Source organism: Pseudorca crassidens, chromosome 1 (assembly GCF_039906515.1).
Source record: "Pseudorca crassidens isolate mPseCra1 chromosome 1, mPseCra1.hap1, whole genome shotgun sequence".
NCBI classification, from domain to species: Eukaryota; Metazoa; Chordata; class Mammalia; order Artiodactyla; family Delphinidae; genus Pseudorca; species Pseudorca crassidens.
In genome coordinates, this window is record NC_090296.1 from 116209869 (window position 1) to 116235694 (window position 25826).

Here is a 25826-nt window from a genome sequence, read left to right on the forward strand (position 1 = left end):
TATTAGGGTTCTGGATAAAATCATGATGGAAGGGGGTGGGCTCTGGGGCCAGAGTGCCTGGGGGCAGGTGCTGGCTCCTCCACTTGCTGGCTGGGTGACCTTGAGCCGGTCATTTGCCCTCTCTATCCTCGACTCTTCTCATCTATAAAATTGAGATTCATGATAGCATTGGTGGGAGAACTAAGTAAGTGTAAACACATGAAGAGCTTAGAACAGAGCAAGCACTCCATGTATGTTAACCGCTATTTCTAGCTGTTATTATTCATTCAGTACAAGTATACTGAGCACATATCTTGCTAGGCACTATTCTAGGTACTAGTTATCGCCTTGACAAACTGCTTTCCCAAAGGGCTTTGCTAATTTGCATTAGCACTAGCATGTATGAGGTGTCAGTTTCAGTGCGGGATATTGTTATTTTTACCACCAACATGCAAAACTTAACACCTTAGTTCTTGGTGGGAACTCAATTTTTTTCACCTTCTGTTACCTGTCTGTCTATCTATCTTATTCGTGACCAGTGAGGGGATTTGGTGCTCTTCCAGTATTAATCTCCGTAGAGGCTCCCACTGGACACTGATGCATGAAGTAGCCTTGGAGGGAGGGGGACAGTTTCACCAGATGACACTAAAAATTACCCAAGGCTCAAGTCATACATGATAGGCAAATTCGGCCTATACTCTTCACCTCCAGAAAAACAATACTATCCCAAGGCTGTGGGGAAAGCAGGTGGGATCCTTTCTCATACCCCACTGTCTGAATTGGTGCTTTGGTTAAACCTGGGTGTGAGATATGGGGGGGGGGCGCAGTATGACTAGTCAGGGCCCCCCGGATCCCCCGCTCGCTGGCAGCTGCCGCACTGGTCACAGTCGTAGAACTAAAGGACATGAAAGCATCCAGACCTATTCTCACAGTGTACTGGTAGAGGCAATGACTTGTTTGAGGTCACTCTGACAATTGAAGTCACCCTGTCTCCTCACTGCTGGTCAGGGCTCTGTCCACAGCTTCACACTCACCATGGCAATGGGGCGGCCAAAGTCTAGAATCCAGTTCTGCAGGGTGAAGTAGAACCAGAGATCAAGGTGGAAGGGAGCCGTGCTGGCAGCCTCATCAGCCTTGACGGAGCTGTGCCTGGGAAAGGGGCAGACAAAAGGGGTCAGCTCTTCTCTCCTCCCATGGGAAGCTTCCCCATGAAGATGGGCCACAGAGATTTGAGAGCAGGAGGAAACACACATGATTAAGTTCTAGGAAAAGGTTTTGCTGGAAATACTGTGGTCCATGGGGAGGTATCCTGGGAGTAGACTCCATCTGCCCTGACCTTTGCTCCTCTATGATTCAGGCAGGAAAATGCCCAAAGGGTATAATAACTGTTGGGTTTTCTTACCTATAGGATGATGGGGAAATCAGATGGGGCAAAGGATGCAAATGTGGCTGAAAAGCATGAAACATGGTGATGGATGATGACAGCTAACCTTTATTGAACACTTTCTATATTCCAGGCACGACTATAGCTGTTTGCACGTACCATCTCATTTAACTCTCTTAATTCTCACAGAAACCATCTGAGGTTAGAATATTACCCCCATTACACAAGTGAAAAAACTGAGGCCCAAGATGTTAAGCAACTTGCCCAAAGTTACATAGCTAAATATTTGAACCTAAATGATTAGATTCCAGAGCTTATATTTTTAACCTCTAAACCATCATTGTATCCACAGTGATTGGTCCACGGAATGGGCATGTGACCTGAGCTGGATCAATCAGAGCCCTCCGGTGAGATGTGCCTTACAGACTATACGCTGAGATGAACAGGGGATCTCCCTTTCCCTTGGTTTCTGAACCATGAGGAGGTAGGAAAGGGGCTGCAGGTGTCCTTCTTCTCACCAATCCACAGTGAAACCTAAGAAGGAAGGCAGCAGGGACAAGGTGATGTGAGAGACGTGGCAAGAAGAGGAGAACCATCTGATGACACAACTTTGGATGCCTGTGTCTCCTGCAAAGCAGTCAGCCATCTGCTCTTCACAAATGAGCTGAAGCTAAAGGGCCAGTGCATGTGCCACCTCCTCCAAGAAGGCTTCCCTGATGAAGCTTTTCCCAAAGCCCACTACAGGGAGTGCATCATCCCTAACTCCCACTCAGGCCATGACATCACAGGGCTGGAGTTTTGCTCGTATCTAGACCCTCAAGAAGAAGGGTGATTTTAAGGTTCTCTCAACTCACCAACCTCCCCATCAGAGAACAAATCCTCTTTACAGTGTCCCTGCCACTACTTGCATACTTCCAGTGACAAGCAGCTCACTCCTCCTAAGATGACTGAGGTGTAAGTTGTGCTGCCCCATTAGTGCCAAGACCAGGAGCTGTGTGATGTGAGTCCATATTCTCCAGAGTTTTCAGCTCAGTACCTGATTTATGCTCAGTGATTACTGGTTGATATAAAACAATCTCCGTTACCAGTTATTCATTCGTTTTAGTGGCAAACAATAGCTTAGAGGCACCATGAAGATTTTACTCTGTCAACACTGCTATTGCTTCCATAACTTTCTGGGATCCTTTTTAGCCAATTCCAAGTATGGTCCACACTGGGCTGCTAGAGCAACCCAGACACAGAGAGGTAAGCTCTTGGAGGATCTCATCACCCTCTAGCGGCAGGCAAGGCGGGTTGAGTGGGCCTTTCCTAGGTCAACTAAGTCTTCCTGTCCCCTCTACTCAGTGCTCACCACTTACGGAGTGCCGACTGTGTGCTGTGCTAGGAGCTTCACCAGCACCATCTCATCTAATCCCCACAGCCAGAACAGGAGGCTGTTACCCTCCCATTTTACAGATAAGGATACTGAGGCTTAACCAAGGTTACCCCCGCTAATAAGAAGCTGCATCATAAGGAAAAGAATAAAAAAGAGTGGACATATGTAAAAAAAAAAAAAAAAAAAGGAGCTGCATCAACTATTCCTTTTGTCAGCCTTCCTACTCCCTCCTTCTTCTGGTGAGAGATGATGTATCCTGAGCCACAGGGAGGGCCAGTGACCCAGGCTGGAGCAGTGGGACTTTTCTAACTAGAGTTGAAAAGAGCATCTTCCTTTCTGGTGCTGGGATGCTAAAGATGAGAGCGCGGGGCTGCCTGTGGCCAAGGTTCCAGCCTCAAGGGACAGCCAGGTGAGAATGAAGCAGCCCTGCAGAGAGGAGCAGGGAAAGAGGAGAAGAAGGCCTGAGAGGGTTCACATTCCCAGTTCCAGGCGTTCCCAAGGCAATGGTTTGGCCACAAGAGCCAGTACATTCCCTTTTGCTAAGGGTGCTGCAGTTCACACTGGCTTTCTGTCACTCATAATCCAGGAGTCCTGAAAGGCAGAGAATTCAAACCTGGGTCTCTAAGGATTCAAGACCTGTGCTCTAAGTAGCTTCCTATTTTGTTGCTGATTATTATAAGCTTTGTGGCATATCAGGAGATCAAGATAGAGAGGGATCGGTGTAGCCTGAAGCAGTATGCAACACCTGCAGGAAGAAAGGGAGCCTGGAAGCATGGATGGGTGGATTCCAGTAGGCAGAAAAGCAGCAGGAGAGCAGGATCAAAGGCCTGGAGGTGGAAGTGAGAAAGGTGCTGAAGGGAGCTCAGATGCCTGGCTTATTGGTGGAAGAAGAGGAGGGGCTGCTGGGCCTTCCGACGGGGGCAGACATTCAGTCATTGTCTGAGACAAGTGACTGGTATAGAGGCCCCACCGTGCCCCTTCCCCTTTGTGACCATCAGGGAAAGGCCTCAAAAAGCAGATGGTGGCAACCTCCGGGCCTGAAGAACTTGGATGGGGAAGGAGAATGACAGTCCTCAGTGTTTTATTCTGGAAACCTTCAAACTGGGCAAAGAGCAGGATGTTTGGTACAGGAAGTAAAGGCGTTTTGAAAGCCTGGGAAGCACTTAAGTGTGGGTCTCTGGAAGCTGTGGATACGAAGCACACACTAGGGGCTCAGGGACTATTTCCTCCTCCACCTCAGGAGGCACTCAGTCAAGGGGGACCCCCATCAGGAGTCCAGCCTGGCTGAGCAGAGCAGGAAGAAAAAGGGCAGGTGCAGGGCAGACACCTAACTTGGGAATCAAGATTCGTGAGCATCTGACTGGTTTTCTCCTGTTGGGACTCTGAGCACAGGGGGCAGATCATGAAGGGTGAAGGCATCCTCTCCCCCAGCCCCTCTCTTGGGGATGAGCATCCTCAAACCTAACCCAACTTTCTGACTTCACAGACTTCACACACCTAGCCTCCAGCCATGCCAGCTCTAGGCCTCCATCATCAGAAACTCCTGCTGAGAACAACAGTGAAAGCACAATGGCAGGTAACCCAAGACAAGGATGGCCTTTAACCTCCTCCACGGCTTTACAAGTCTACCATCTGGGAAAACTGATACCACGACAGTTGGGGAGCGCATACCATAAAGCAGCGGTCCCCAACCTTTCTGGCACCAGGGACCAGTTTTGTGGAAGACAATTTTTCCATGGACGGGGGTGGGGGGGGCGGCGGTGGCGGGGGGAGGAGATGGGGGATGGTTCAGGCAGTAATGCGAGCAATAGGGGGGATGGTTCAGGTGGTGATGGGGAGTGGCAGATGAACGACTGCTCACTTGCTCACCTCCTGCTGTGCAGCCCAGTTCCTAACAGGCTGTGGACTGGTACCGGGTATTGGGGACCCCTGCCATAAAGCACATAACATATAGATGAAATATTCAAAGCGGTCAGCAGCTCAGCCATGGTGGAGTCAAGCAGGGACCTTGGGGACTATAGAGGGACTGATTTTGGTTCTATATACACGATGGGGAAATACCTCACATGACGACAAGTTTGAACAAAAAATGAGAAAATGAAGGCAAAAAATAAGAGAAAAAAAGGAAAGGCAATTAGAAACTCCAGGAAAAACAAAAGCAATATAAGAAAGCAAATGTAACTGTTAAACTTACTGGACTCTGTAGGGAACAATATTTACATGGCTTAACTAATAAAAACATTGTATACTGATTTCCAAAGTTCATAATCAATCCACAAACAAAACATGGAAGGCAATTACGGTTAAAAAACAGCAGGTAAATACTACTGTGAACCTTGACAACTTGAAAGTAAAACTACAGATGACAGGAGTTGGGGAAACGGTAAAGAATGCTAGAGATTAGGGTAGGAGACTAATAATCTTTTAAAAAGGAATCAAGAGATACTGCCCTTATTGTAAATCAACTATACTTCAATAAATAAATAAATAGGTAAACTTTGGGGAAAAAAAGATATTGCTTCACAGTTGACCGTAAAAGAAATAATGGTATATACATATTCCTTAAGGCTACAAAGGTAACAAAGAGCAAAACTAAAAATGGTGATACAAAACCATCTTGTGAAGACAGGAGCGGCATAAGTGAACCAAATCATAACAGGAAATTAGTGGGTAAACATTAGCTTAGAGGCAACTGATAAACCAAGAAATAGCAGTTGAGCATAGCTTTTTTTTTTTTTTTAAATAAATTTATTTATTTAGTTTTGGCTGTGTTGGGTCTTTGTTGCTGCTTGTGGGCTTTCTCTAGTTGCAGTGAGCGGGGGCTACTCTTCATTGTGGTGTGCGGGCTTCTCATTGCAGTGGCTTCTCTTGTTGCAGATCACGAGCTCTAGGCATGCGGACTTCAGTAGTTGTGGCTCACGAGCTCTAGAGCGCAGGCTCAGTAGTTGTGGCGCACAGGCTTAGTTGCTCCACGGCATGTGGGATCTTCCCAGACCAGGGATTGAACCCGTGTCCCCTGCATTGGCAGGCGGATTCTTAACCACTGCGCCACCGAGGAAGCCCTGAGCATAGGTTTTGAGTGTGGACTTTGGAGATTGCCTGGGTTCATATCCCAGCTCTACCACTAACCAAATCTTGAGCAAGTTACCTCCTGGGCCTCAATGTTCTCATCTGTAAAATGGGGGATAATACTAGATCTTACGTCAAGAGTTGTGGCTGAATTAAATTATGCAAAAACTTTTTCTTTTTTTTAAATGCAAAAACTTAAGAGCAGGGCCTGGCCCACAGAAAGTGGTATGTACGTAGTATTTGTTATTATTATTTAGAACTATGAATTTAATTCTGGTAGAAACAGTTAAAAGAAGCTAACATGGTTGTCTCTGGTACTAGGGAGAGGTGGAAAAAGGGCCACTGCTTTTTACTCTAAGCCTGTCTGTGCAGTTGTATTTAATCATGGGCATGTATTACTTTGATTACAATACAAAAAACTGTCAACAGAGCAGGTGGAAGCTGGAATAGAGTCCCTTGAAAGGTAGTGAGCACCTTGTCATTAGAGGTATGTAAGCAAAGCATGAATATAGCAGAGGAAATCCAAGCATCCTAGGAGTCAGACAGGATGATTCTGCCTACTGTCTTGTGCAGCAATGATATTGAGAACCGGCCTACAGGCACCCAATGAGGGGGGGCAGAGACACCCTGGAAGACAGCCAGCCTCTCATGCCATCCCCACGAGCAACCTGGATGGTGGGGAGCTCATGTAGGAGTAAAGAGGAATAGCCAGAGTGGAGCAGTAAGAACAGAAAACAGAAGCCCTGGGTTTAGGCCCTGGTTCTTGCCGGCAAATGATGTAAACCTCCTTAGACCTCAGTTTCCACATATACAAAATACAAAAAGACTGAGTAAGATGCTGCATGTGGAAACCCTGCATATGAGATAAAGTGGTGACCATATCCACTACTCACACACTGTTCTAATTGGGCTACCACAGTTCAAGGCAGTCAAAGACTCCCAACTTATAGGTGATCCGGAACAGAGATGTCCTTAGTAGCATGAAAAAGAGCTACTCTCGCCCAAGTCTCTCAGACTTCTTCTCAGATTTCATCCCAAATCATACCACAAACTTCCTAAAACTGAGCACACTAGTGCTCAAAAGCCTTCCATGGCTCCCCCGTGCCCTACAGAACAAAAGCTGCATCCTTAACCTGACATTTAGGGCAGGAACTAGGGTGAGGCAAGTGAGGCACACAGGGCCCAACATTTAAGTAGGCATAGGGGAGCCATGGAAGGTTTTTGAACACTAGTGCCCCAAGAGCATCTCCTTAATTTTTGCACTCAAGGCTCTCACTCTGGTCCCAGCTCTGCTGCCATTCAAGGCCCTTCACAATCCGTCTGCATCCTCCTGCCACTGTACACAAAGAAAGCTCCAGCACCACTGCAGTCTTTGCCTTTCCCAAGCTTTCCCCTGGCTGAAACAGCCTTTCTTCCCCTGTCACCTACTGAGTTCTTTGAGATGCAGCTCAAGCTCCACTTCCTCCAGGCAGCCCTCCAAGACGACCTCTCAGCCCCTGGACTGTTCCTCCCAGGCCCGCCCTACCAGACTGTGGGACCCTCCTAGCTTCACCTTACCCACCGCTTTAGTGCCTGGCACAGCGCTGGACACAACAGAGATGCTTAATGAATGCCTACTATGTGCAATGAATGTCTATAATTTGTAAAATGGTATGAAAGTAGAGTGGAGGGAAAGATTAAAAGGTGGCTTCTGTACCTTTTCCTCTGCCCCAAGCACCTGGTCTCAGCTACATAAACCAATAACTTCCCCTTACTGAGAGAAGGGAACAGCAACCATGTGGAAAAAGCCCTTCCTAATTCTTTCTCTGGAGGGGAGCTTCCACATTTCGCTGTCTGTTCCCTTTACATTCCCACATTCTTTGGTTCCTCGGGGCAAGGAGTGAGTCTCCTGTTAATATCAGAACCCAAGTCAAGTTTAGAGGCACCCCGAGAACTCGGGTTGGCGCCCGGGGCTTGCAGGCGCGTTGGGGTCCCTAGTGAGCAGAGATGTCCTCTGGGCCCGCCGCCGACGTTCCCACCCCGAGTTTCCTGGACCCCAGCTGAGCGACTGTCCTAGAGCCGGCCGGGCCGCTGGGCAGTTGAACCCCGCCGCTGAGCCTCCCTGGGCACGGGGTTCCCCCAGGAAGAGAAAGGAGCGCGGAGGCGGGGCTCAGGGGAGTGAGCGAGAAGCAGCTGCAGGGATAGCGCGTGGACTACCCACCCGGGCCCCGTGGCCCCGGTCCCCCGCCCTCCCCGTCACGTGGCGGGGCTGTGGTTCAGCTCCGCCCGCCGACGCGCGCCCACCTGGCCTGCAGGAAGGAGGCGCCCGGCTGCGCGCCCGGGCCACCCGCCGCTCCCGGGTGCTGCCGCCTCCGTGCCGCCGCCTCCATGGCTGCCCCGCCGGCCGGGCCCTCCGCCCCGCTGCCCCGAGCTGGAAACGGGCTTGGCTGGCCTGACTGCCGAGAAAGCAAACACCCAGCGCCGGTCCGGACCGGCGGGAGAGCGCTCGGCCCCAGAGGCCCGGGCCAGAGGAGGGGCCGGCGGGGGGCGGGACAAGAGACGCGCCGCGGGAGCGCGGGAGGCGGGGCCGGCTCCGCGCGGGGAAGGAGGGGCCCGATGACTGTGGCGTCCCAGGCAGTGGGTGGGGACCGATGCAGGAGGGCACAACGTGTAGCCTAATGGGGCTGGGATCTGCTGGGGTCCCCTGCGTGGCCGGTGGCGGGAAGCTTTGCCTAGGCTGCCCGAGACCCGCATATTAGATATTAGTCTAGGGTGGGCTAGGGACGTGGAGAAAGACTAATTCGACCCAAATGCTCCCCTGGGGAGGAGACGAGACTGGATTTCCGCTGTCCTTGGGGACGGGAAGGCTTGGGGGGACGGGTTCAAAGCCCTTCCCCACTGTGTTATGCACGTTCCTTCCTCAGATGGAAGATAGCACTCCTTAAAATGTCAACTCTATGGCCCTTGACGCTGGGAATCAAAAATCGGTGGGATAGGAGGGTAGGACGCAAAGAAGAGCGAATTCTTTCCAGGTTGGGGAGGAGGGTGATACAGAATCCATTTCCGGCTTTGTCACTTTCTTGGACTCTGTGGTTTTGTAAAAGTTACTTCCCTTCTCTTCCATTCAAACATGTATTAACTCCTGAGCAGCGCCCCATCCCATATGAGAATGGATGAGCCCTACCCTCGTAGGCTTACATGGGGTGTTCGGGGTGCGGATTGGTAAGTGGTGTGCTGGGGAAGGTACTGAGTATTGTGACGGTGGAAACTTGGAGGGGGTGGGGTCAGACAAGGCTTCTGGAGGAGGCCTTAGGAAACTGAACTCCGTTTGCAAACGTTGAGCAAAGCCAATTTACTGACAATGAGTTGTGGTTGTCCGCTGAAAAAAAATGCACAACCTAAAAGTTGAGAATTATGTTTTATTCGGGGACATTACTGAGAACTGTAGGCCAGATAGCTCAGATAGCTTTGAGGAACTGTTCCAAAGAGGTAAGGGAGGAGCCAGGATACACAGGAGTTTTTGCTGAGAAAAAAAAAAAAAATGTAGTCGAACGTCAAAAGATTACCGCTAATCACAAAAAACAGACATCTCAAGTTAATGATTTTAGTGTATGGGAAGATGCAAGAGTCTGGGCTTACTGACCTTTGATCTGCATCTTAACTATCTAGGGCCAGAATCCTGTTTTTCTCCATCCTGAATTCCCCTCAGGGTGCACAGTGGGGGCAGCTGCAGTGGCTGATGGCTTGATGGTGGACAACTTTTTTTTTTTGTCCACTTGGTGAAGGAAAGTACAGTGTTTATTGCAGGGTGCCAAGCAAGGGAGTGGGAGACAAGCCTCAGATCCACTCCAATTTAGTCTTTGAGTTAGGGGGTTTTTTTAAGGGGAAGAACAAAGAGGCTGGGATTAATCATCGTCTTGTGACATTTGTTAATTGTTGTTTCAGGAGTCGGGATATCTCTGGTTATGATTCTCCAACCAGGTGGTCCATGGCTGGGGGGCTCTGTTAGCTCATCTTGCCCTGGAGAAACAACCTGGGTTTGTATGTTAATGATGATACCTATAGTAGCAATTTTAGTACATTAACGATGTTAACAACAACAGTTTTAGTCACCTGACTCTGGCTGATTAGTGTTCAGTTAGCACAGGATTGAGGTCAGAGGGGACAAGAAAGGGAATAAAGTTTTGGAGAGATTAATCATGAATTCAGTTTAGGGGGACTGGGCTTCAGATGGACATCCTAGCTGTGACTTTGGACTTCTGAGCTGACAATGAAGTCTGAGCAGAAGTCCACCAAACACATGAGGAGTGGGGAAGAGTGTTCCAGTCAGAGGGGACAGCCAGCCAGGGGGCTTGGCATCCAGAGAGACCCTGATGTTTGGAGGAACAGAAAGAAGTTCACTGAGAGCAGCAGAGGGCAGGGAGGGAGAGCAGCAGAGGGCAGGGAGGGAGAGCAACAGGAGTTGACCTGGGGAAGGAACCAGCGCAAAGGAGGAGAGCCTTTATCCAGAGAACAAATGGGAAGTAGTTCAAGGCTGTTGGGCAGGGGAGTGGCACCAACATATTTGCATTTTAGACCCTTCCCTCCACAGCATGGGGGTTCGGGGAGGTGGATAAAAGGAGGCAGGACTAGAGACTGGGGCCCAGTTCTTCTAGTGAGGGTCCTGGACTGGTTACAGTGACAGTGGAAAGGAGAGAATTGATGACATCAAGAGTTGTGTGGGAGGTACCAAGGCTGTGCCTTGGATGTCAGGGGTGAGAGAAGAGTTCAGGCAGTGGCCAGTTTCTGCAGCTGGGTGGATGGTGGAGGTACCCCTTGGGAAGCGGGTTGGAGCTAAATGAGAATTCATCCTTGGACACATTAAGCTTGAGGTGGGTCAGGAAGGCTGATGGACCCATGGATCTGAAACTTAGGCCAGACTTGGGAGTTGGGCAGACAGACTTGGGAGTCACAGGAATACAGATGACAATTAGAACCTTAGAGGTTACCTGGGGAGACAGCTTCCCTGTGAGAGAAGAGAACGATGGGCAAAGCCTGAGAGCAAACAACAGAGTCCTACTGTATAGCACAGGGAACTATATTAACCATAATGGAAAAGAATATAAAATATAAAAGAATAAGCAACCTGTAATAAACCATAATGGAAAGGAATATATATATATATATATATATATATATATATATATATATATATATCTGAATCACTCTGCTGTACACCAGAAACTAACACAACATTGTAAATCATCTATACTTCAATTAAAAAAAAAAAAAAAAAGAAGCCAGAGAACAATCTGCAAGGCAGACTGCCTGGATTTCAATCCTGATACCGTTGCTAACTAGCTGTGACACTTGGGTAAATTGCTTAACCCCTCTCAGCCTCACTTTACTCATCTGTAACAGGGAGAAGCTTGTTGCATCTACTGCATTGGGGTTGTGATGATTCAGTGAAATAATGCACGTGAAGCGCTTAGCACAGAGCCTGGCACTGGTGGGTTTGTTATTTACAACAGTCTGTCCTTGGACCTGAGGTTTCCCTCCATGATGTGAGGGGTTTGAGCTATGCCTACTTCCATTCTATTTTCTTTCCTGTCTTTTCACTTGAGAGACTTTTATTGGGTTTATTCCTTCTCCTTTTGATCAGAGCCCGTATGTCCCATCTTGACTGTGGCTGGTGCATGCATCAGGACCATTTTCCATCAGGATCATCCTGGGCTCCAGCAGCCCACAGGTCACACCCCCAATGCCCACCCCAGCCCCACTAAAGGGCACGTTTGCTTTCAGCAAGCAGGGGATGTTCCTGTTTTGCATCAGGGAAAGCCAATGTCCTGAGCTGAAGTAGTGTACCCAAGGTCAGCCAATGACAATGCTCAGACTGGATCCCAGATTTAATTTTGGTGAGTCTGATCTTCCATCTACAGATTGATCTATGCATACACCAGAGAAGAAGGATTGAGGCTGCCCACTCTGACCCTAATCTCTCATTCTCTGATGGCTTTGCAAGCCTGCTGGGCTCCAAAGGTAGGGGTATGCCATACCTGTGATGTAATCATCGATTTAATAATACCCAGGAGTGGGCTTCCAGCCATTAGAGGATGAGGCTGTGCAGTGGGGGCCTCTCTGGCTCACTTAATCCTCCAATCCCTTAAATACCATCAAATCTGCCTCCTGTCTGGAGCCGACAGCTGCTCCTGAGTGGAGGGGAGTCCAGGCTGGCAGGGAGGCTGGGACTTTCGGAATGAACAAGATGAAAACTCCCCCAGCCTGGTGGGATTATCAGCCCCCCCTTTTTCCTGTCCCATCGGAACTCTTTAAAAATACGATCTGTGTTAGCTCTCAAATTGCATGGAAATCGAGGGGAGCAGGGCCAGGGGTGGGGGATAGAGCAAAGTTGGCACCAACTCCTGGGCACTGAGGGATACACATTTCCAGGAATCTTGCTTCCAACTCTCTGGGGACATGGTTCCTGCCCACCAGAAGGGCAAATGGTCTCAGCTGCAATTTCAGTGAACAGCATCAAGGGACTTTGCAGCTGGGAAGGTCCTTTGGGATTACACAGACCAGTGGTTTCAACTTTTATTTTATTTTATTTTATTTATTTATTTTTATTTATTCATTTTTTTTTCGGTACGCGGGCCTCTCACTGTTGTGGCCTCTCCCGTTGCGGAGCACAGGCTCCGGACGCGCAGGCTCAGTGGCCATGGCTCACAGGCCCAGCCGCTCCGCGGCATGTGGGATCCTCCCGGACCGGGGCACGAACCCGTGTCCCCTGCATCGGCAGGCGGACTCTCAACCACTGCACCACCAGGGAAGCCCTCAACTTTTATTTTAGCAGAAGTTCTCACTCTTTTCCAACTAGAGCTGTATGAGCTCCTTTTTAATGTCCACCTAAGATCCTCTCAGCTACACCTGTCTTCCAGGTCTTGCCACTTGTTTCACCAGCACAAGCCAATGGCACCCCCCGATCCCCCAAATTTCTGGCCTGAGACTGCAGGAGTGTCAGACACCCCATGGGGTGAACCTTTGACCCGTAAGAGACAGGGATTGGCAGATAAATTCCTTTCTCTTCCTCTTTCTGGGTGGACTGTCCTAAGCTTCATACAGCCTCATTAAAGAAGGTCCCACAAGATTTAGCATCAGGGGAGGTGTATAGCAGCCAGCTCAGCAAAGTCCTCTGTGCCCTCTCCCTCCTTTCCTCTCTCTCACCTCAGCTTCCCTAGCATCGTACTCCATCATAAAGTGTTAGCACATACACTTCTGCCTCAAGATCTGCTTCTTCGGAAACCTGGGATAAGGTAACATTTGAGAAGGAGGCTCCGTGTATAAAACAGGTACAAGTGGGGCCGCTCTGAGTGAAGAGAAACAGGGGCCCAGGTACCATCTCTCTTTCCCCCCTCCCGTTTCCAAGGCGATGACCAAGGCCTCCTTATAAGGCTCCCAAAAGCCTTTGATCTCATTCAACTCTGCCATTCTGCTGCTGAGGAAACTGAAGCCTGAGGTCACACAGTGAGTTAGAAGCAAAGCCAGGGCTAGACTCCAATCTCCTCACTCCTAATCTGGTGAGACGAACCCTCATCTTTCTATCAAGTTTACATAAGAACTTCTGAAAATTTTTCTTTTCCCAAAACATCTTCCCACGCTGGTCTGCCCCAGGAAGGCTTTCCCCCCCACGCCCGCAGTTTTGTTGAGAAATAACTGTGATACATCACTGCACGAGTTTAAGGCAAACGGCATCATGGTTTGATTTACGTATATTATGAAATGATTACAGTAGGTTCAGCTAATATCCATCATCTCTCTGGAAGGCTTTGAAGTCCCCTGTTAGGCTGTAGCCACCACCTGGGAGGCATGACACACAGCCCTCTGAACTCAGAAGCTGGGACTAAGGAGGGCAGACAAAGAAGAAACGGGACAGGGAAGGGGCAGTTATGCTGGGAGAAAGGCAGTCAGGAAAGGCCTGATTTAGGGACCTCTGCTTGTGGGAAACAGGGGTTACACATGGTCAGACCTCAGAGAAGAGAGGATAGGCCTAGGGGAAGAGGGAGGGACCATAGAAGGAGATGGAGAATGGCTTCCCCTATCAGCTGGTGTTGCCTGTAGGACACCCTCCTCCAGGCTGAGGTCATCCTTAAGGAAGCTTGGAGGGTGACCACACTGTGGGGGAAAGAAACAGAAGGAGGTGTTTGCCTCAAATTGCTTTCATTAAGAGTCTTGTGGGGGCTCCCCTGGTGGCGCAGTGGTTAAGAATCAGCCTGCCAATGCAGGGGACATGGGTTCGAGCCCTGGTTCAGGAAGATCCCACATGCTGCGGAGCAACTAAGCCCACGAGCCACAACTACTGAGCCCGCGTGCCACAACTACTGAGCCTGCGCTCTAGAGCCCACGAGCCACAACTACTGAGCCTGCGTGCCACAACTACTGAGCCTGTGCTCTAGAACCCACAAGCCACAAATACTGAGCCCTGCTCTAGAGCCCGTGCTCCGCAACAAGAGAAGCCACCGCAATGAGAAGCCCGCGCACCACACGAAGAGTAGCCCCCGCTCATTGCCACTAGAGAAAGCCCGTGTGCAGCAACGAAAACGCAATGCAGCCAAAAATAAATAAATAAATTTATTAAAAAAAAAAAAGAGTCTTGTGGTTGTGACTGCTAGAAACAGCTGGGGCCAGGTTAATGGCAAAAAGCGATTTTAAAGGAATCTAAGTACGAGGATGCAGCTGGCCCTTGGGGAACAGTTGAGAACCAGGGCCTGGACTTAGAGAAACCCGAAAGCCACCTCCCTCCAACTCTGCTTCTGTTCCATCCTTCTCTCTGTCTCTGAAACTGGCTTGCCCTGTGTCCTAGGGAGCATTGGCAGCAAATGGCCTCAGCTGACAGCTTCCAAGTTTACCTCACCTTCATCCAGGAGTTAAGCAGAATGAGCCTGGACTCTTCTGGGCCCAATTCTAAGTTCTCGTGGAGGGATTACGATTGGCTCAGCTTGAGGCAGGTGCCCACCCTGGGCCAGTCAGTGAGGCCAGGTGCTGTACAGTCACAGCTGCTCCCTCTCTGGCCAGATAGGCCAGGGAAGAAGGGGACGGTTCACTACCTTAGGCTTCAACAAAAGCCCTAAGACAGGAGATTCTGTGCTCTTTCCCCATGCCTTAATGGAAGAGATCACTCTTTTCTACGTGTGTCATAAACCTTGTCTGGAAGTCTGCCTCCCCCACTGAATTGTTCTCAGCTAGCCCCCCCTCCTTCCCACCTGCTGCTAACAGGGTCCCAGGGCCTGCCACTGCCCTGATGCCACATCCTTAGCTCTTACGTGAACATTAGTGAGGTTTACTTAAGTTTAATCTTAGACTCATTTTTAAAAAAAGGTCAGTGGGCCTCAAAATTACTGCTTCAAATGAATTTCTAAGCACTTGCTCCTGAGCCTGTGGTGGAAAAGGCTGATGTGAGCTTCTAAAACCAGAACTTACGTGGTGTTTTCTGCTTTGGGAGTCCATGGGTTCAAAGCCCAGAAAGGAATTCAGGGTCCTTTTCTTTCACTTTTATTAAAAAATTAATTTATTTATTTGGCTGCATCGGGTCTTAGTTGCAGCACGCGGGCTCTCTAGTTGTGGCACGCGGGCTCCAGAGTGTGTGGGTTCAGTAGTTGCAGCATGTGGGCTCTCTAGCTGTGGTGCGTGGGCTCTAGAGCACGCAGGCTCAGTAGTTGTGGCTCATGGGCTTAGCTGCCCCACGGCATGTGGCATCTTAGTTCCCCGACCAGGGATCGAACCTGCATCCCCTGCATTGGAAGGTGGATTCTTAACCACTGGATCACCAGGGAAGTCCCCCCTTTTCTTTCACTCTTAACAGCTAACATTTATTTTACAACTGCTATGTGCTAGGCCCTGGTCTCAGTGCTTTACGTGTCTGCCCTCATTTAATTCTCACAATAGCCCTTAGGGGTAGGAATAAATTTTGCCTTGCTTACAGATGAGGAAACTCAGGCACAGAGAGGCTGAGTCACCCGCCCAAGATCCCACAGCCTCTCCTGTCAGTGGTGTGGCCATCAATGAACTGGGCAGCCTGCCTCTGGCGCCCGTACTCTTCAGAAACCACCATACAAGCTGCCTGGCCAGACAGGCCATGCAGACTTGAGGGAGGTTTCTCCATGGCCATGGCGAGCAAGGAGTAATATCTGCTTTTAAAAACTATTTAAGAATTGTTAAGCCTGAACTCTGTGTGACTGGACTTTGAAATTAATCATCTATTCAAGAGACCCAGAGCTGTTAGTGTTAGAAAATCTAGGCTTTTCCCAGAGGCATCTTCATAGGCCTGATCTTTAAAAAGTAGAAAAGTCATTCATGTGAGTGGACAGCCATGCTGCAGAAAGAGAGGGCTTTGAAAAGATAAGCCTTAGATAGGCTCTGGCCCCACTGAGGTTGACTCAGGGCTGTGTGCTCTGGGAAAAGCCACCCAAGCTCTCTGTTCTTGGTTTCTTTACCTGTAAAATGGGATTGAGGTAGGAGATAGATGGGCCCCAGGTTAGACATTTACAACTAGCCTCCTGTTTACACTTTGAAAATAAAGATAATAACAGGAACGTGATAAGCAGCTGGACTTTGTCTCCTGTGGACACTTCAAGATGATGGGAATGAGAAAAACAAATACGGGCTAAGCCCTGCTTAGATAAAAGATAGGGGGGTCACATATTTCTCATTCTTGAGGTCAAGGAGACCCCCTCAAGCTACCCATGGACAGAAAAGATCCTCAGGGGAGGGGGCACTGGACTATAATATGTTCTGCTAACCTCCTAGAGACCCTCGTGCTGGAATCCACCTTGAGTAAAAGATTCTCTTGCACAGAGGGGAGGGCCCTGAGCCAGACCAAACATGGACTCAAAGACAGACAAAGCAAGAGGACTGGCCAGAGGAAACCTGGAAGAACTGCCCCCATATAAGTGATTTAAACCACCCCAAAAGCGTGGCTCGCTCTCTCTCTATCTCAGCCCACCCATGCTTTCTCTGAACTTATCTTCTCTCCTAATAAACCCTTTACTTGCCTCGCTACTTTTCATCTCTTTGATGAAGTCTTTCTTCAAAGCAGACAAGAGCCAGGGTCCTGCTCCACTAACTCCTGGTGGTCTAATGGTTAGGATTCAGTGCTTTCACCGCTATGGCCTGGGTTCGATCCCTGGCCAGGGAACTGAGATCTCGCTTCAAGCTGCCGCACACTGCAGCCACCACACAGCCACCCAAGATCAGGATGCTCATAACAGCCCCCTTCCAAGGTTATTGGGAAGCTCTAAGAAGGTGGTAGAAGCCTGAAAACTCATGGTCATTGTCCGGGTGGCAAGAATGTGTTTTCCTGGGTAGGAAGCTCGGGGAAGGCAATGCTCAATCCAGAGGAAGCATCAGAAGTTTAGCACCAACGTGGGGGCCATCTGAAGGAGAACTTTCTGGATCCCCTGGAATCCCACCAGGTAGTCTGTATCCTGCTCCATGTTGTAAGGGTGCCCCTGAATTCCTTTCTGGGCTTTGAGCCCATGGGCTCCCAAAGCAGAAAACATCACATAACTTCTGGCTTTAGAAGCCTGTATCAGCCTTTCCCACCACCAGCTCAGAAGTGAGTCCTTAGGAATTTTTCTGAGGCCCATTGATCTGCCTGGAAAATGAGTCTAAGATCACACTTAAGTAAACTTTGCTAGTTTCAGGTTTAATTGAGAGATAAACATGATAGCTTTAAGTCACGGTTTAAAAAAAATTAGCTATATTGCGGTATAACTTACACACAATAAAATTCTTTAAGTTTAAGTGTAAGTCAATGAATTTTGACAAATGTATAGTCTCATGTAACCACCACCACAGTCATGATACAGAATAATTCCATCACTTCCAAAAATTCCCTCCTGTCCCTTTGCAGTCCCTCCCTTCTACCATCGTCAACCCTTGACAACCACTGATTTTTTTATGTCATTATAGTTTTGTCTTTTCTTAAATTTCATATAAATGGAATCATCTAGCTTTTTCCATCTGGATTTTTCCACTTAGTATGATGCCTTTGAGATTCATTCGCATTTTTGTACATTTCAAGAGTTCAGTTCTTTTTATTACCGAGTAGAATTCTATTGTCTGGATGTACCACAGTTTGTTAATCCATTTGAAGGATACCTGAGTTGTTTCCAGTTTGATAAAGTTGCTAGGAACATTCATGTACAAGTCTTTGTGTGGACAGGTGTCTTATTTCTCTTAGGTAAACACCTAGGAATGGGATTGTTGGCTTCTATGGTAACTATACATTTAACTTTATAAGAAACTGCGAACTATTTTCCGAAGTAGCAATACCATTTCAAGTGATCTTTAATCTTAAAAACTTTAGATGCCCTGCCTTGCAAAAAAGATTACCTTCTGAATGACAGCAGAGGTAACCATGGCAGTATCACCCTGCTGACACATCAAGTTGTACATTTCACTCCCATGGCCTGGAGATTCCTCACCCCTGCGATGTGAGCGGGGAGTTCTAGACTGGGTCATTCACCACCATCCTACGTCTCATCCTCCCCTGCCTTTCCTGTGCAGGGCTCTGGCCTGAGTGCCAAGCGCAGAGGCAGGTATAGGCAGTCTATACATAATGTATGTATTATCTGGGAATTAAGTTTCCACCCAAAGCCAAAAGCCCTCGCTGCCTGACTTTAAATTAACTATTCATTTGTTTGGCTACAGGATCCCCCATCGAACAATGGGCGAGTCATAACTCTGAATAGACCCAGCAGGCAAAGTGGGATCCCTTTTCCTAGTTGGACAACTAGCCAGAGCCTGTTCCCAGTTACCTAGTCAGTCAATAAGCATTTGTTGAGCTGCACCAGGAGAGCACACATGGAACCAATATTTCTTGTAACCTTACTGTCCTTGCTCACCTACTCCGTGGTATTGTCATTGCTCCTTGACAGATGATTAAACGGAAACTTGGAGATGTGAGGCCAAGGTTACCCAGCAGAAGCCAGGATGGACTCCCAGGTCTTCCTGCTCTGCGGTCCCTTCCCTGGGGAAACATGTAAGGTAGCCGGGTTTGGGGTGGGGTGGAGGACAGGGCTAAAATACCTGAAACGAGACAATCTAGTTTGTTCCCCAGGGCATTCTTGAATTGACCATTGCATAAAACTCTGTCTTCCCCATAAGAACATTGTTTGAGTTGGGAGTTTGTTCCTGATTTGACATAAATTAAATGATGAAAATGTCTTACAAGTAAAGTTATTATAAACAAACCCTTATAATAACTTGTTAGTAAAGCCATGCTCAGTCCTTATGAAACAGGCATGGAGTCATTGTAGACATTAATTACACAAGGGGCCCTCTTCCACTGCAAAATTTTTTATGAAACACGAAAAACTTTACTATGTCTTTAATATGATTTAAAACTAATATGCTAGAAACAGTAAACAGTGAACATTTAATTAGAAATGCTTTTATTAATGTTTAGAAAAGCATTGTGAGAAAAATACCAACTGCTTTGGGCTCTTTATAAAAGCTGGACTGGGCTTCCCTGGTGGCGCAGTGGTTGAGAGTCTGCCTGCCGATGCAGGGAACATTGGTTCGTGCCCCGGTCCGGGAAGATCCCACATGCCGCGGAGCGGCTGGGCCCGTGAGCCATGGCTGCTGAGCCTGTGCATCCGGAGCCTGTGCTCTGCAACGGGAGAGGCTATAACAGTGAGAGGCCCGCGTACCGCAAAAACAAAAACAAAAACAAAAACAAAAAAAATAAATCACTGTGTGGTTTGTTTCCTGATTGGACACAGGTGGATACACTTGGAATACATAGAGTGTATGGCTTCTGTTTTCCCCAAGGAGACTGTGACTGATAGAGGCTAACGTAGCCGTAGGTCTATAGGCATCTTGGCACTAAGCAGAAGCAAATGCACATCGTCTCTGGGGTTTCCTTTCCTGCTTAGGTCCTTAGGACTCATTTGTTCATTCAACAACAATTTGTTGAGCACCTGTTACATATCAGTCACTGTTCTAGATGATGGGGATATAGCAATGAACACAAGAAACCCTACCTTATATTTTCACAGAAATATATCATCAAATACAAAAGGAAATGAGCTACCATGAAGAGAAGACAAAATGTTAACACATTTACATCCCTATGGTTTTCAGTTATTGCAATTATCAGATAGAAGAAGATGTAAAATAACTAGATACAAAATGTTTAAAGAAATAAAAGATGGGATCACAGGAATAAGCAAGGGATCAAAAAGACAAACAATAACAAGTGTTGGGGAAGATGTGGAGAAATTGGAACCCTTATACATTGCTAGTGGGATTGTAAAATGGTGCATCCCCTTTGGAAAACCTTCTGGCAATTCCTCAAACTGTTAAATACTGAGTTATCATGTAACCTAGATATACAGGTATATGACCAAGAGAAAAGAAAATATACATCCACACACAAAAAGTACATGACTATTTACAGTAGCCAGGTCATGGAAGCAACCAAACTGTCCATCTACAGATGAATGGATAAAGAAGATGTGGCACATATATACAATGGAATATTACTCAGCCATAAAAAGGAACGAAATTGGGTCATTTGTAGAGACGTGGATGGACCTAGAGACTGGCATACAGAGTGAAGTAAGTCAGAAAGAGAAAAACAAATATCGTATATTAATGCATATATGTGGAATCTAGAAAAATGGTACAGATGAACTGGTTTGCAAGGCAGAAATAGAGACACTGCGTAGAGGACAAACATATGGACACCAAGGGGGGAAAGTGGCAGCAGGGTGGGGTGGTGGTGTGATGAATTGGGAGATTGGGATTGACATGTATACACTAATATGTACAAAATAGATAATGAATAAGAACCTGCTGTATAAAAAATTAAATAATTAAATTAAAAAAAAACAAAACAGGGCTTCCCTGGTGGCGCAGTGGTTGAGAGTCCGCCTGCCGATGCAGTGGACACGGGTTCGTGCCCCAGTCTGGGAAGATCCCACATGCCGCGGAGCGGCTGGGCCCGTGAGCCATGGCCACTGAGCCTGCGCGTCCGGAGCCTGTGCTCCGCAACGGGAGAGGCCACAACAGTGAGAGGCCCGCGTACCACAAAAACAAAAACAAAAACAAAAACAAAACAACTAGTACATGAATGTTCGTGGCAGCATTATTCATAATAGCCCCAAAGTAAGAACAACCTGAATGTCCATCAACTGGTAAATAAATAAAATATGGTAGACCCATACAATGGAATTTTATTCAGCCATAAGAAGGAACAAAGTACTGCTATTTCCTACAATATGGATGAATCTTGGAAATATTTTGCTAGATGAAAGAAGCCAGTTACAGAAGGCCATATATTGTATGACTCCATTCATATGAATTGTCCAGAACAGGCAAATCCATAGAGACAGAAAATAGATTAGTGGCTTTTGGGAGACAGAGGCAGAAGGGAATTTGTAGTAACTGCTAACGAGTATAGAGTTTCTTTTGAGGGTGACAGAATTGTTCTAGAATTCATGATAATTGTTTCACAACTTCTGTGAATATGCTAAAAACCAATGAACTGTACACTTTCAAAGGGTGAATCTTATTATTTGCAAATTATATCTCAATAGAGCTGTTACTTTTAAAAAATAAGCAAGGCAAAGAGACAACTGCAAATGACCAGACACATCTGAAAAGGAAGCAAATAGAACTTAACAATTTAACTCTTGAGATTAAAAACTCAATGGGGACTTCCCTGGTGGTGAAGTGGTTAAGAATCCACCTGCCAATGCAGGGGACACGGGTTCGAGCCCTGGTCTGGGAAGATCCCACACGCTGCAGAGCAACTAAGCCCGTGCACCACAACTACTGAGCCTGCACTCTAGAGCCCGTGTGCCACAACTACTGATCCCACACGCCACAACTACTGAAGCCCGCATGCCTAGAGCGCATGATCTGAAACAAAGAGAAGCCTCTGCAATGAGAAGCCCACGCACCACAACAAAGAGTAGCCCCGGTTTGACGCAACTAGAAAAAGGCCGCACGCAGCAACAAAGACTCAACACAGCCAAAAAAAGAAAAAAAAAAGAGTAGCCCCCACTTGCTTCAACTAGAGAAAGCCCGCGGGCAGCAATGAAGACCCAATACAGAAAAATAAATAAATAAAATAAATAAATTTATTTTAAAAAACCTCAATGGACAGGCTAAACAACAGATTAATTAACCACAGCTGGATAGGGAATTAGTGAACAGGAGATAGATCTGAGAAAACTACCCAGAATGAGGCACAGGGAGTCAAGGAGATGAGAAATATGACTGAGAGGTTAAGAGAAGGGAAGATGGAATGAGGTCTAAAAAATATCCAGTCGGAATCCCAGAAGCAGAGAATAGAGAGACTAAAGGAGAAGCAATATTTGAAAAGCTAACAGCTAAAAATTTCCAGATCTGATAAAAGACACCAACATATGGATAGGAGAAACAGAACATGCATCGAGCAGGTTAAAAAAGACATACACCTGGACATATTGTAGGGAAACCACAGAGCACTAAAGGCAAAAATGTTAAAAGCAGCTAGAGAGAAAAGAAAGATTGTCTGCAGAGAAACAATTGGACAGTGACAGCAACAGTGAATCTATACTTTCTTTTTTTATATATTCTTTTCCATTATGGTTTATCACAGGATATTGAATATAGTCCCCACAACAGTGAATCTAAAAGATAGAAAAATATCTTCAAAGTACTGAGGGAAAATAACTGTTAACCCAGAATTGTGTACCCAGCAAAACTATCTTTCAAGAATAAATGTAAGATAGAAACATGAAGGTAAAATAGGGACATTTTTAGAAAAAAAACCAGAGATTTTACCACTAACAGACCTTCACTAAAACAACTTCTAGAAGATGCACTTCAGGAAGAAGGAAAATGAGCCCAGAAGGAAGGCCTGGAATGCAAGACGAAATGGTGAGCAAAGAAATCAGTAAATATGTAGATAATTCCAAACACACTGTCTGCAAAAAACAAGTAATGAAAGATGGTGATGGCATGTAATTTGTGGGGTTGAAAAATGACAGGCACAAATACTGGACAATAATAATTTATAGGTGGGGGAAGGAGAGTGAGGCTGGTGAGAGGAGGTAGAGTGTTCTGAGTTCTTCTTGAGAAGGTTCAAGTACTGTTGACTTTAGACTTTGTTAAATGTGCCTGGTAAAATTTCAAGGGTAATTACTAAAAACACAGAAAGTATAACTTCCACACCAGTAGAGCAGAAAATAGAGTAAGAAAACAAAAACAAAAAGTCGGTTTAGGGCTTCCCTGGTGGTGCAGTGGTTGAGAGTCCGCCTGCCGATGCAGGGGACACGGGTTCGTGCCCCGGTCCGGGAAGATCCCACATGCCGCAGAGCGGCTGGGCCCGTGAGCCATGGCCTCTGAGTCTGTGCATCCGAAGCCTGTGCTCCGCAACGGGAGAGGCCACAACAGTGAGAGGCCCGCGTACCGCAAAAAAAAAAAAAAAAAAAAAAAAAGTCAGTTTAGAAAAAAAAAGTTGAAAGAAGTTTCGAAAAGAGAACAAATAGAAAATAAAAATTAAGATGTAGAAATATTATCAGTAATCACAATAAGTATAAATGGGATAAACAAAAGACAGATTCTCAGACCTAGATTTAAAAAAAGCCCCTAAAAACTAGACAAACCTAATATAAAAGGACACAGAAAAGATGAAAGTAAAATGATGAACAAAAGTAAAATGCTAATTAAAAGAAAGCTGGTGCAATATATTGGTATTAGACAAAATAGACTATAAGGCAAAATGTATTATTAGGGCCTTTCATCATTTTCATGATAAAAGGTTTGATCCACCAGATATAATAGTCCAAAAGTTGTGGGCACCTACTAAAATAGTATCCAAATACATAAAATGAAATGTATAGAACTATGGATAGAAATTGACTAATCTGGGACTTCCCTGGTGGTCCAGTGGTTAAGAATCTGCCTTCCAATGCATGGGATGCATGTTCGATCCCTGGTTGGGGAACTAAGATCCCACATGCCACGGGGTAACTAAGCCTGTGTGCTGCAACTACAGAGCCCACACACTCTGGAGCCCGTGCGTCATAACTACAGAGCCCACGTGTTCTGGAGCACGTGCACCGCAACTACTGAGCCCATGCATCACAACTAGAGAGCCCACGCACCACAACTACTGAGACCACATGCCCTGGAGCCCACACCCACAACTAGAGAGAAGCCCACACACCGCAATGAAGAGCCCACATGCTGCAATGAAAAGAAAAGATCCCGCGTGCTGCGACTAAGACCCAATGCAAGGACTCCCCTGGTGGTGCAGTGGTTAAGTGTGGTTAAGACTCCGCACTCCCAATGCAGGGGGCCCGGGTTTGATCCCTGCTCAGGGAACTAGATCCCACATGCATGCCGCAACTAAGAGTTTGCATGCCACAACTAAGGAGCCCAAGTGCTGCAACTAAGGAGCCTGCCTCCCACAACTAAGGAGCCCACTGGCCACAACTAAGACCTGGTGCAACCAAAAAAAAGAAAAGAAAAAGACCCAACACAGCCAAAACTAAATACATAAATAAATATTAAAAAAAAAAAGAAATTGATAACCCACTAACATAGTGGGAGATTTCAATACAATGATCTCAATTATTAATGGGTCAAAAAAGATTTGAATAACACAATTAACCAGCTTGATTTAGTGGATATTTATAAGTCACTCTATATCCAACAATCAAGGAATAGACATTCTTTCCAAGTGCACATGGAGCACTTCCAAAAGTTGACCATATAAAAGGCCTTATAGCCGGTTTCAACAAATTTCAAAGAATCTGATTCACATAAATCACATTTTATGACCTATGATCATAGTTATAACTTATGCAATTAAATTAAGTCTTTAACAGAAAGATAAATGACACCCCCCTCCTGAGTTTTGAAAATTAGAAAGTACATTTCTTTTTTAAAAATTAATTAATTAATTAACTTTTGGCTGCACTGGGTTTTTGTTGCTATGTGCGGGCTTTCTCTAGTTGCGGCGAGCGGGGGCTACTCTTCATTGCGGTGTGCAGGCTTCTCATTGCAGTGGCTTCTCTTGTTGCGGAGCATGGGCTCTAGGTGCGTGGGCTTCAGTAGTTGTGGCACGCGGGCCCTAGAGCCCGCGGGCTTCAGGAGTTGTGGCACCCAGGCTTAGTTGCTCCGCGGCATGTGGGATCTTCCCGGACCAGGGATCGAACCTGTGTGCCCTGCGTCGGCAGGCGGATTCTTAACCACTGCGCCACCAGGGAAGTCCCAGAAAGTACATTTCTATATAATATAGGAGTCAAGTAAGATATTATAATAGAAATTGAAAGTTGTATAGAAACAACTATATGATATGTGATGAAAATTGTACATATCAAAACTGGTGGATGCAGCAAAAATGGTAATTACAGGGAAATTTATAGCTTTAGATGCTTACATTAAAAAAGAAAAAAGGCTGAAAATTAATGAGCTAGCTTTCGCTCTAAGAGGAAAAATAACCCCAGTAGAATAAACACAAAGAAAGTTTAAGAAAAGATATAAAGATAAGAGCAAAAATTAATGAAATGAAATGAATATACAATAGAGATGATCAACAAGCCCAGGCCAGATAAAACAGACAAACTTTTGGTAAGATTCATTAAATAAGAGGGTAGTAGGTAGCATGCACAAACAAGCAATAATAGGAATGGAGAACAGAAGAAAGCTGAAAATACAGAAGAGATTAAAAAGATAAGATGAGCGTGCCATAAAGAATAAAACATGAATTAATCAATGAATTAAAAAACTTACTAGAAAGGGAAACATTTCTAGAAACATATAACTTATCGAAGCTGTAACAAGAAAGTTTGAGTTCCCAACAGTATTAAAGAAATTGAATCAGTGGCTTAAAAAAAAAATCAAGCCTTGCTGGTTTTCAGGCAATTCCTAGCAGATTTTCATGGAACAAATGATTCTAATTTCACATGAACAAAGACTATCCAAAGAAGCAATGCTCCTCAACTCATATGAGGTTAGTATAACTTTGAAATAAAATCAGTCGAGTATGAAAAAGTATGAGAA

The 25826-nt window shown here is 46.4% G+C and overlaps 1 protein-coding gene and 1 long non-coding RNA gene across 7 annotated transcripts in view; both read right to left on the reverse strand.

The window, feature by feature from the left end:
• The window catches only part of LOC137231346 (ceroid-lipofuscinosis neuronal protein 6 homolog), a 65311-nt gene that overhangs the window by 24880 nt on the left and 14605 nt on the right, over positions 1-25826 (reverse strand). For 4 of the 6 annotated variants that reach the window (XM_067751814.1, XM_067751818.1, XM_067751817.1 and 1 more), the window contains exon 2: positions 1014-1128. In XM_067751814.1, the coding sequence (XP_067607915.1) occupies positions 1014-1128 (115 nt within the window). Of the gene's footprint in view, positions 1-1013; positions 1129-8090; positions 8327-25826 lie in introns of those variants that run through there. The other 2 variants (XM_067751815.1, XM_067751819.1) reach the window with 1 other exon arrangement.
• LOC137231412 (uncharacterized) lies at positions 9192-10216 on the reverse strand. Its single transcript, XR_010946537.1, has 2 exons — positions 9430-10216; positions 9192-9309 (listed from the first exon to the last, which is right to left on the reverse strand). It is a non-coding gene; the product is annotated as an uncharacterized lncRNA (long non-coding RNA).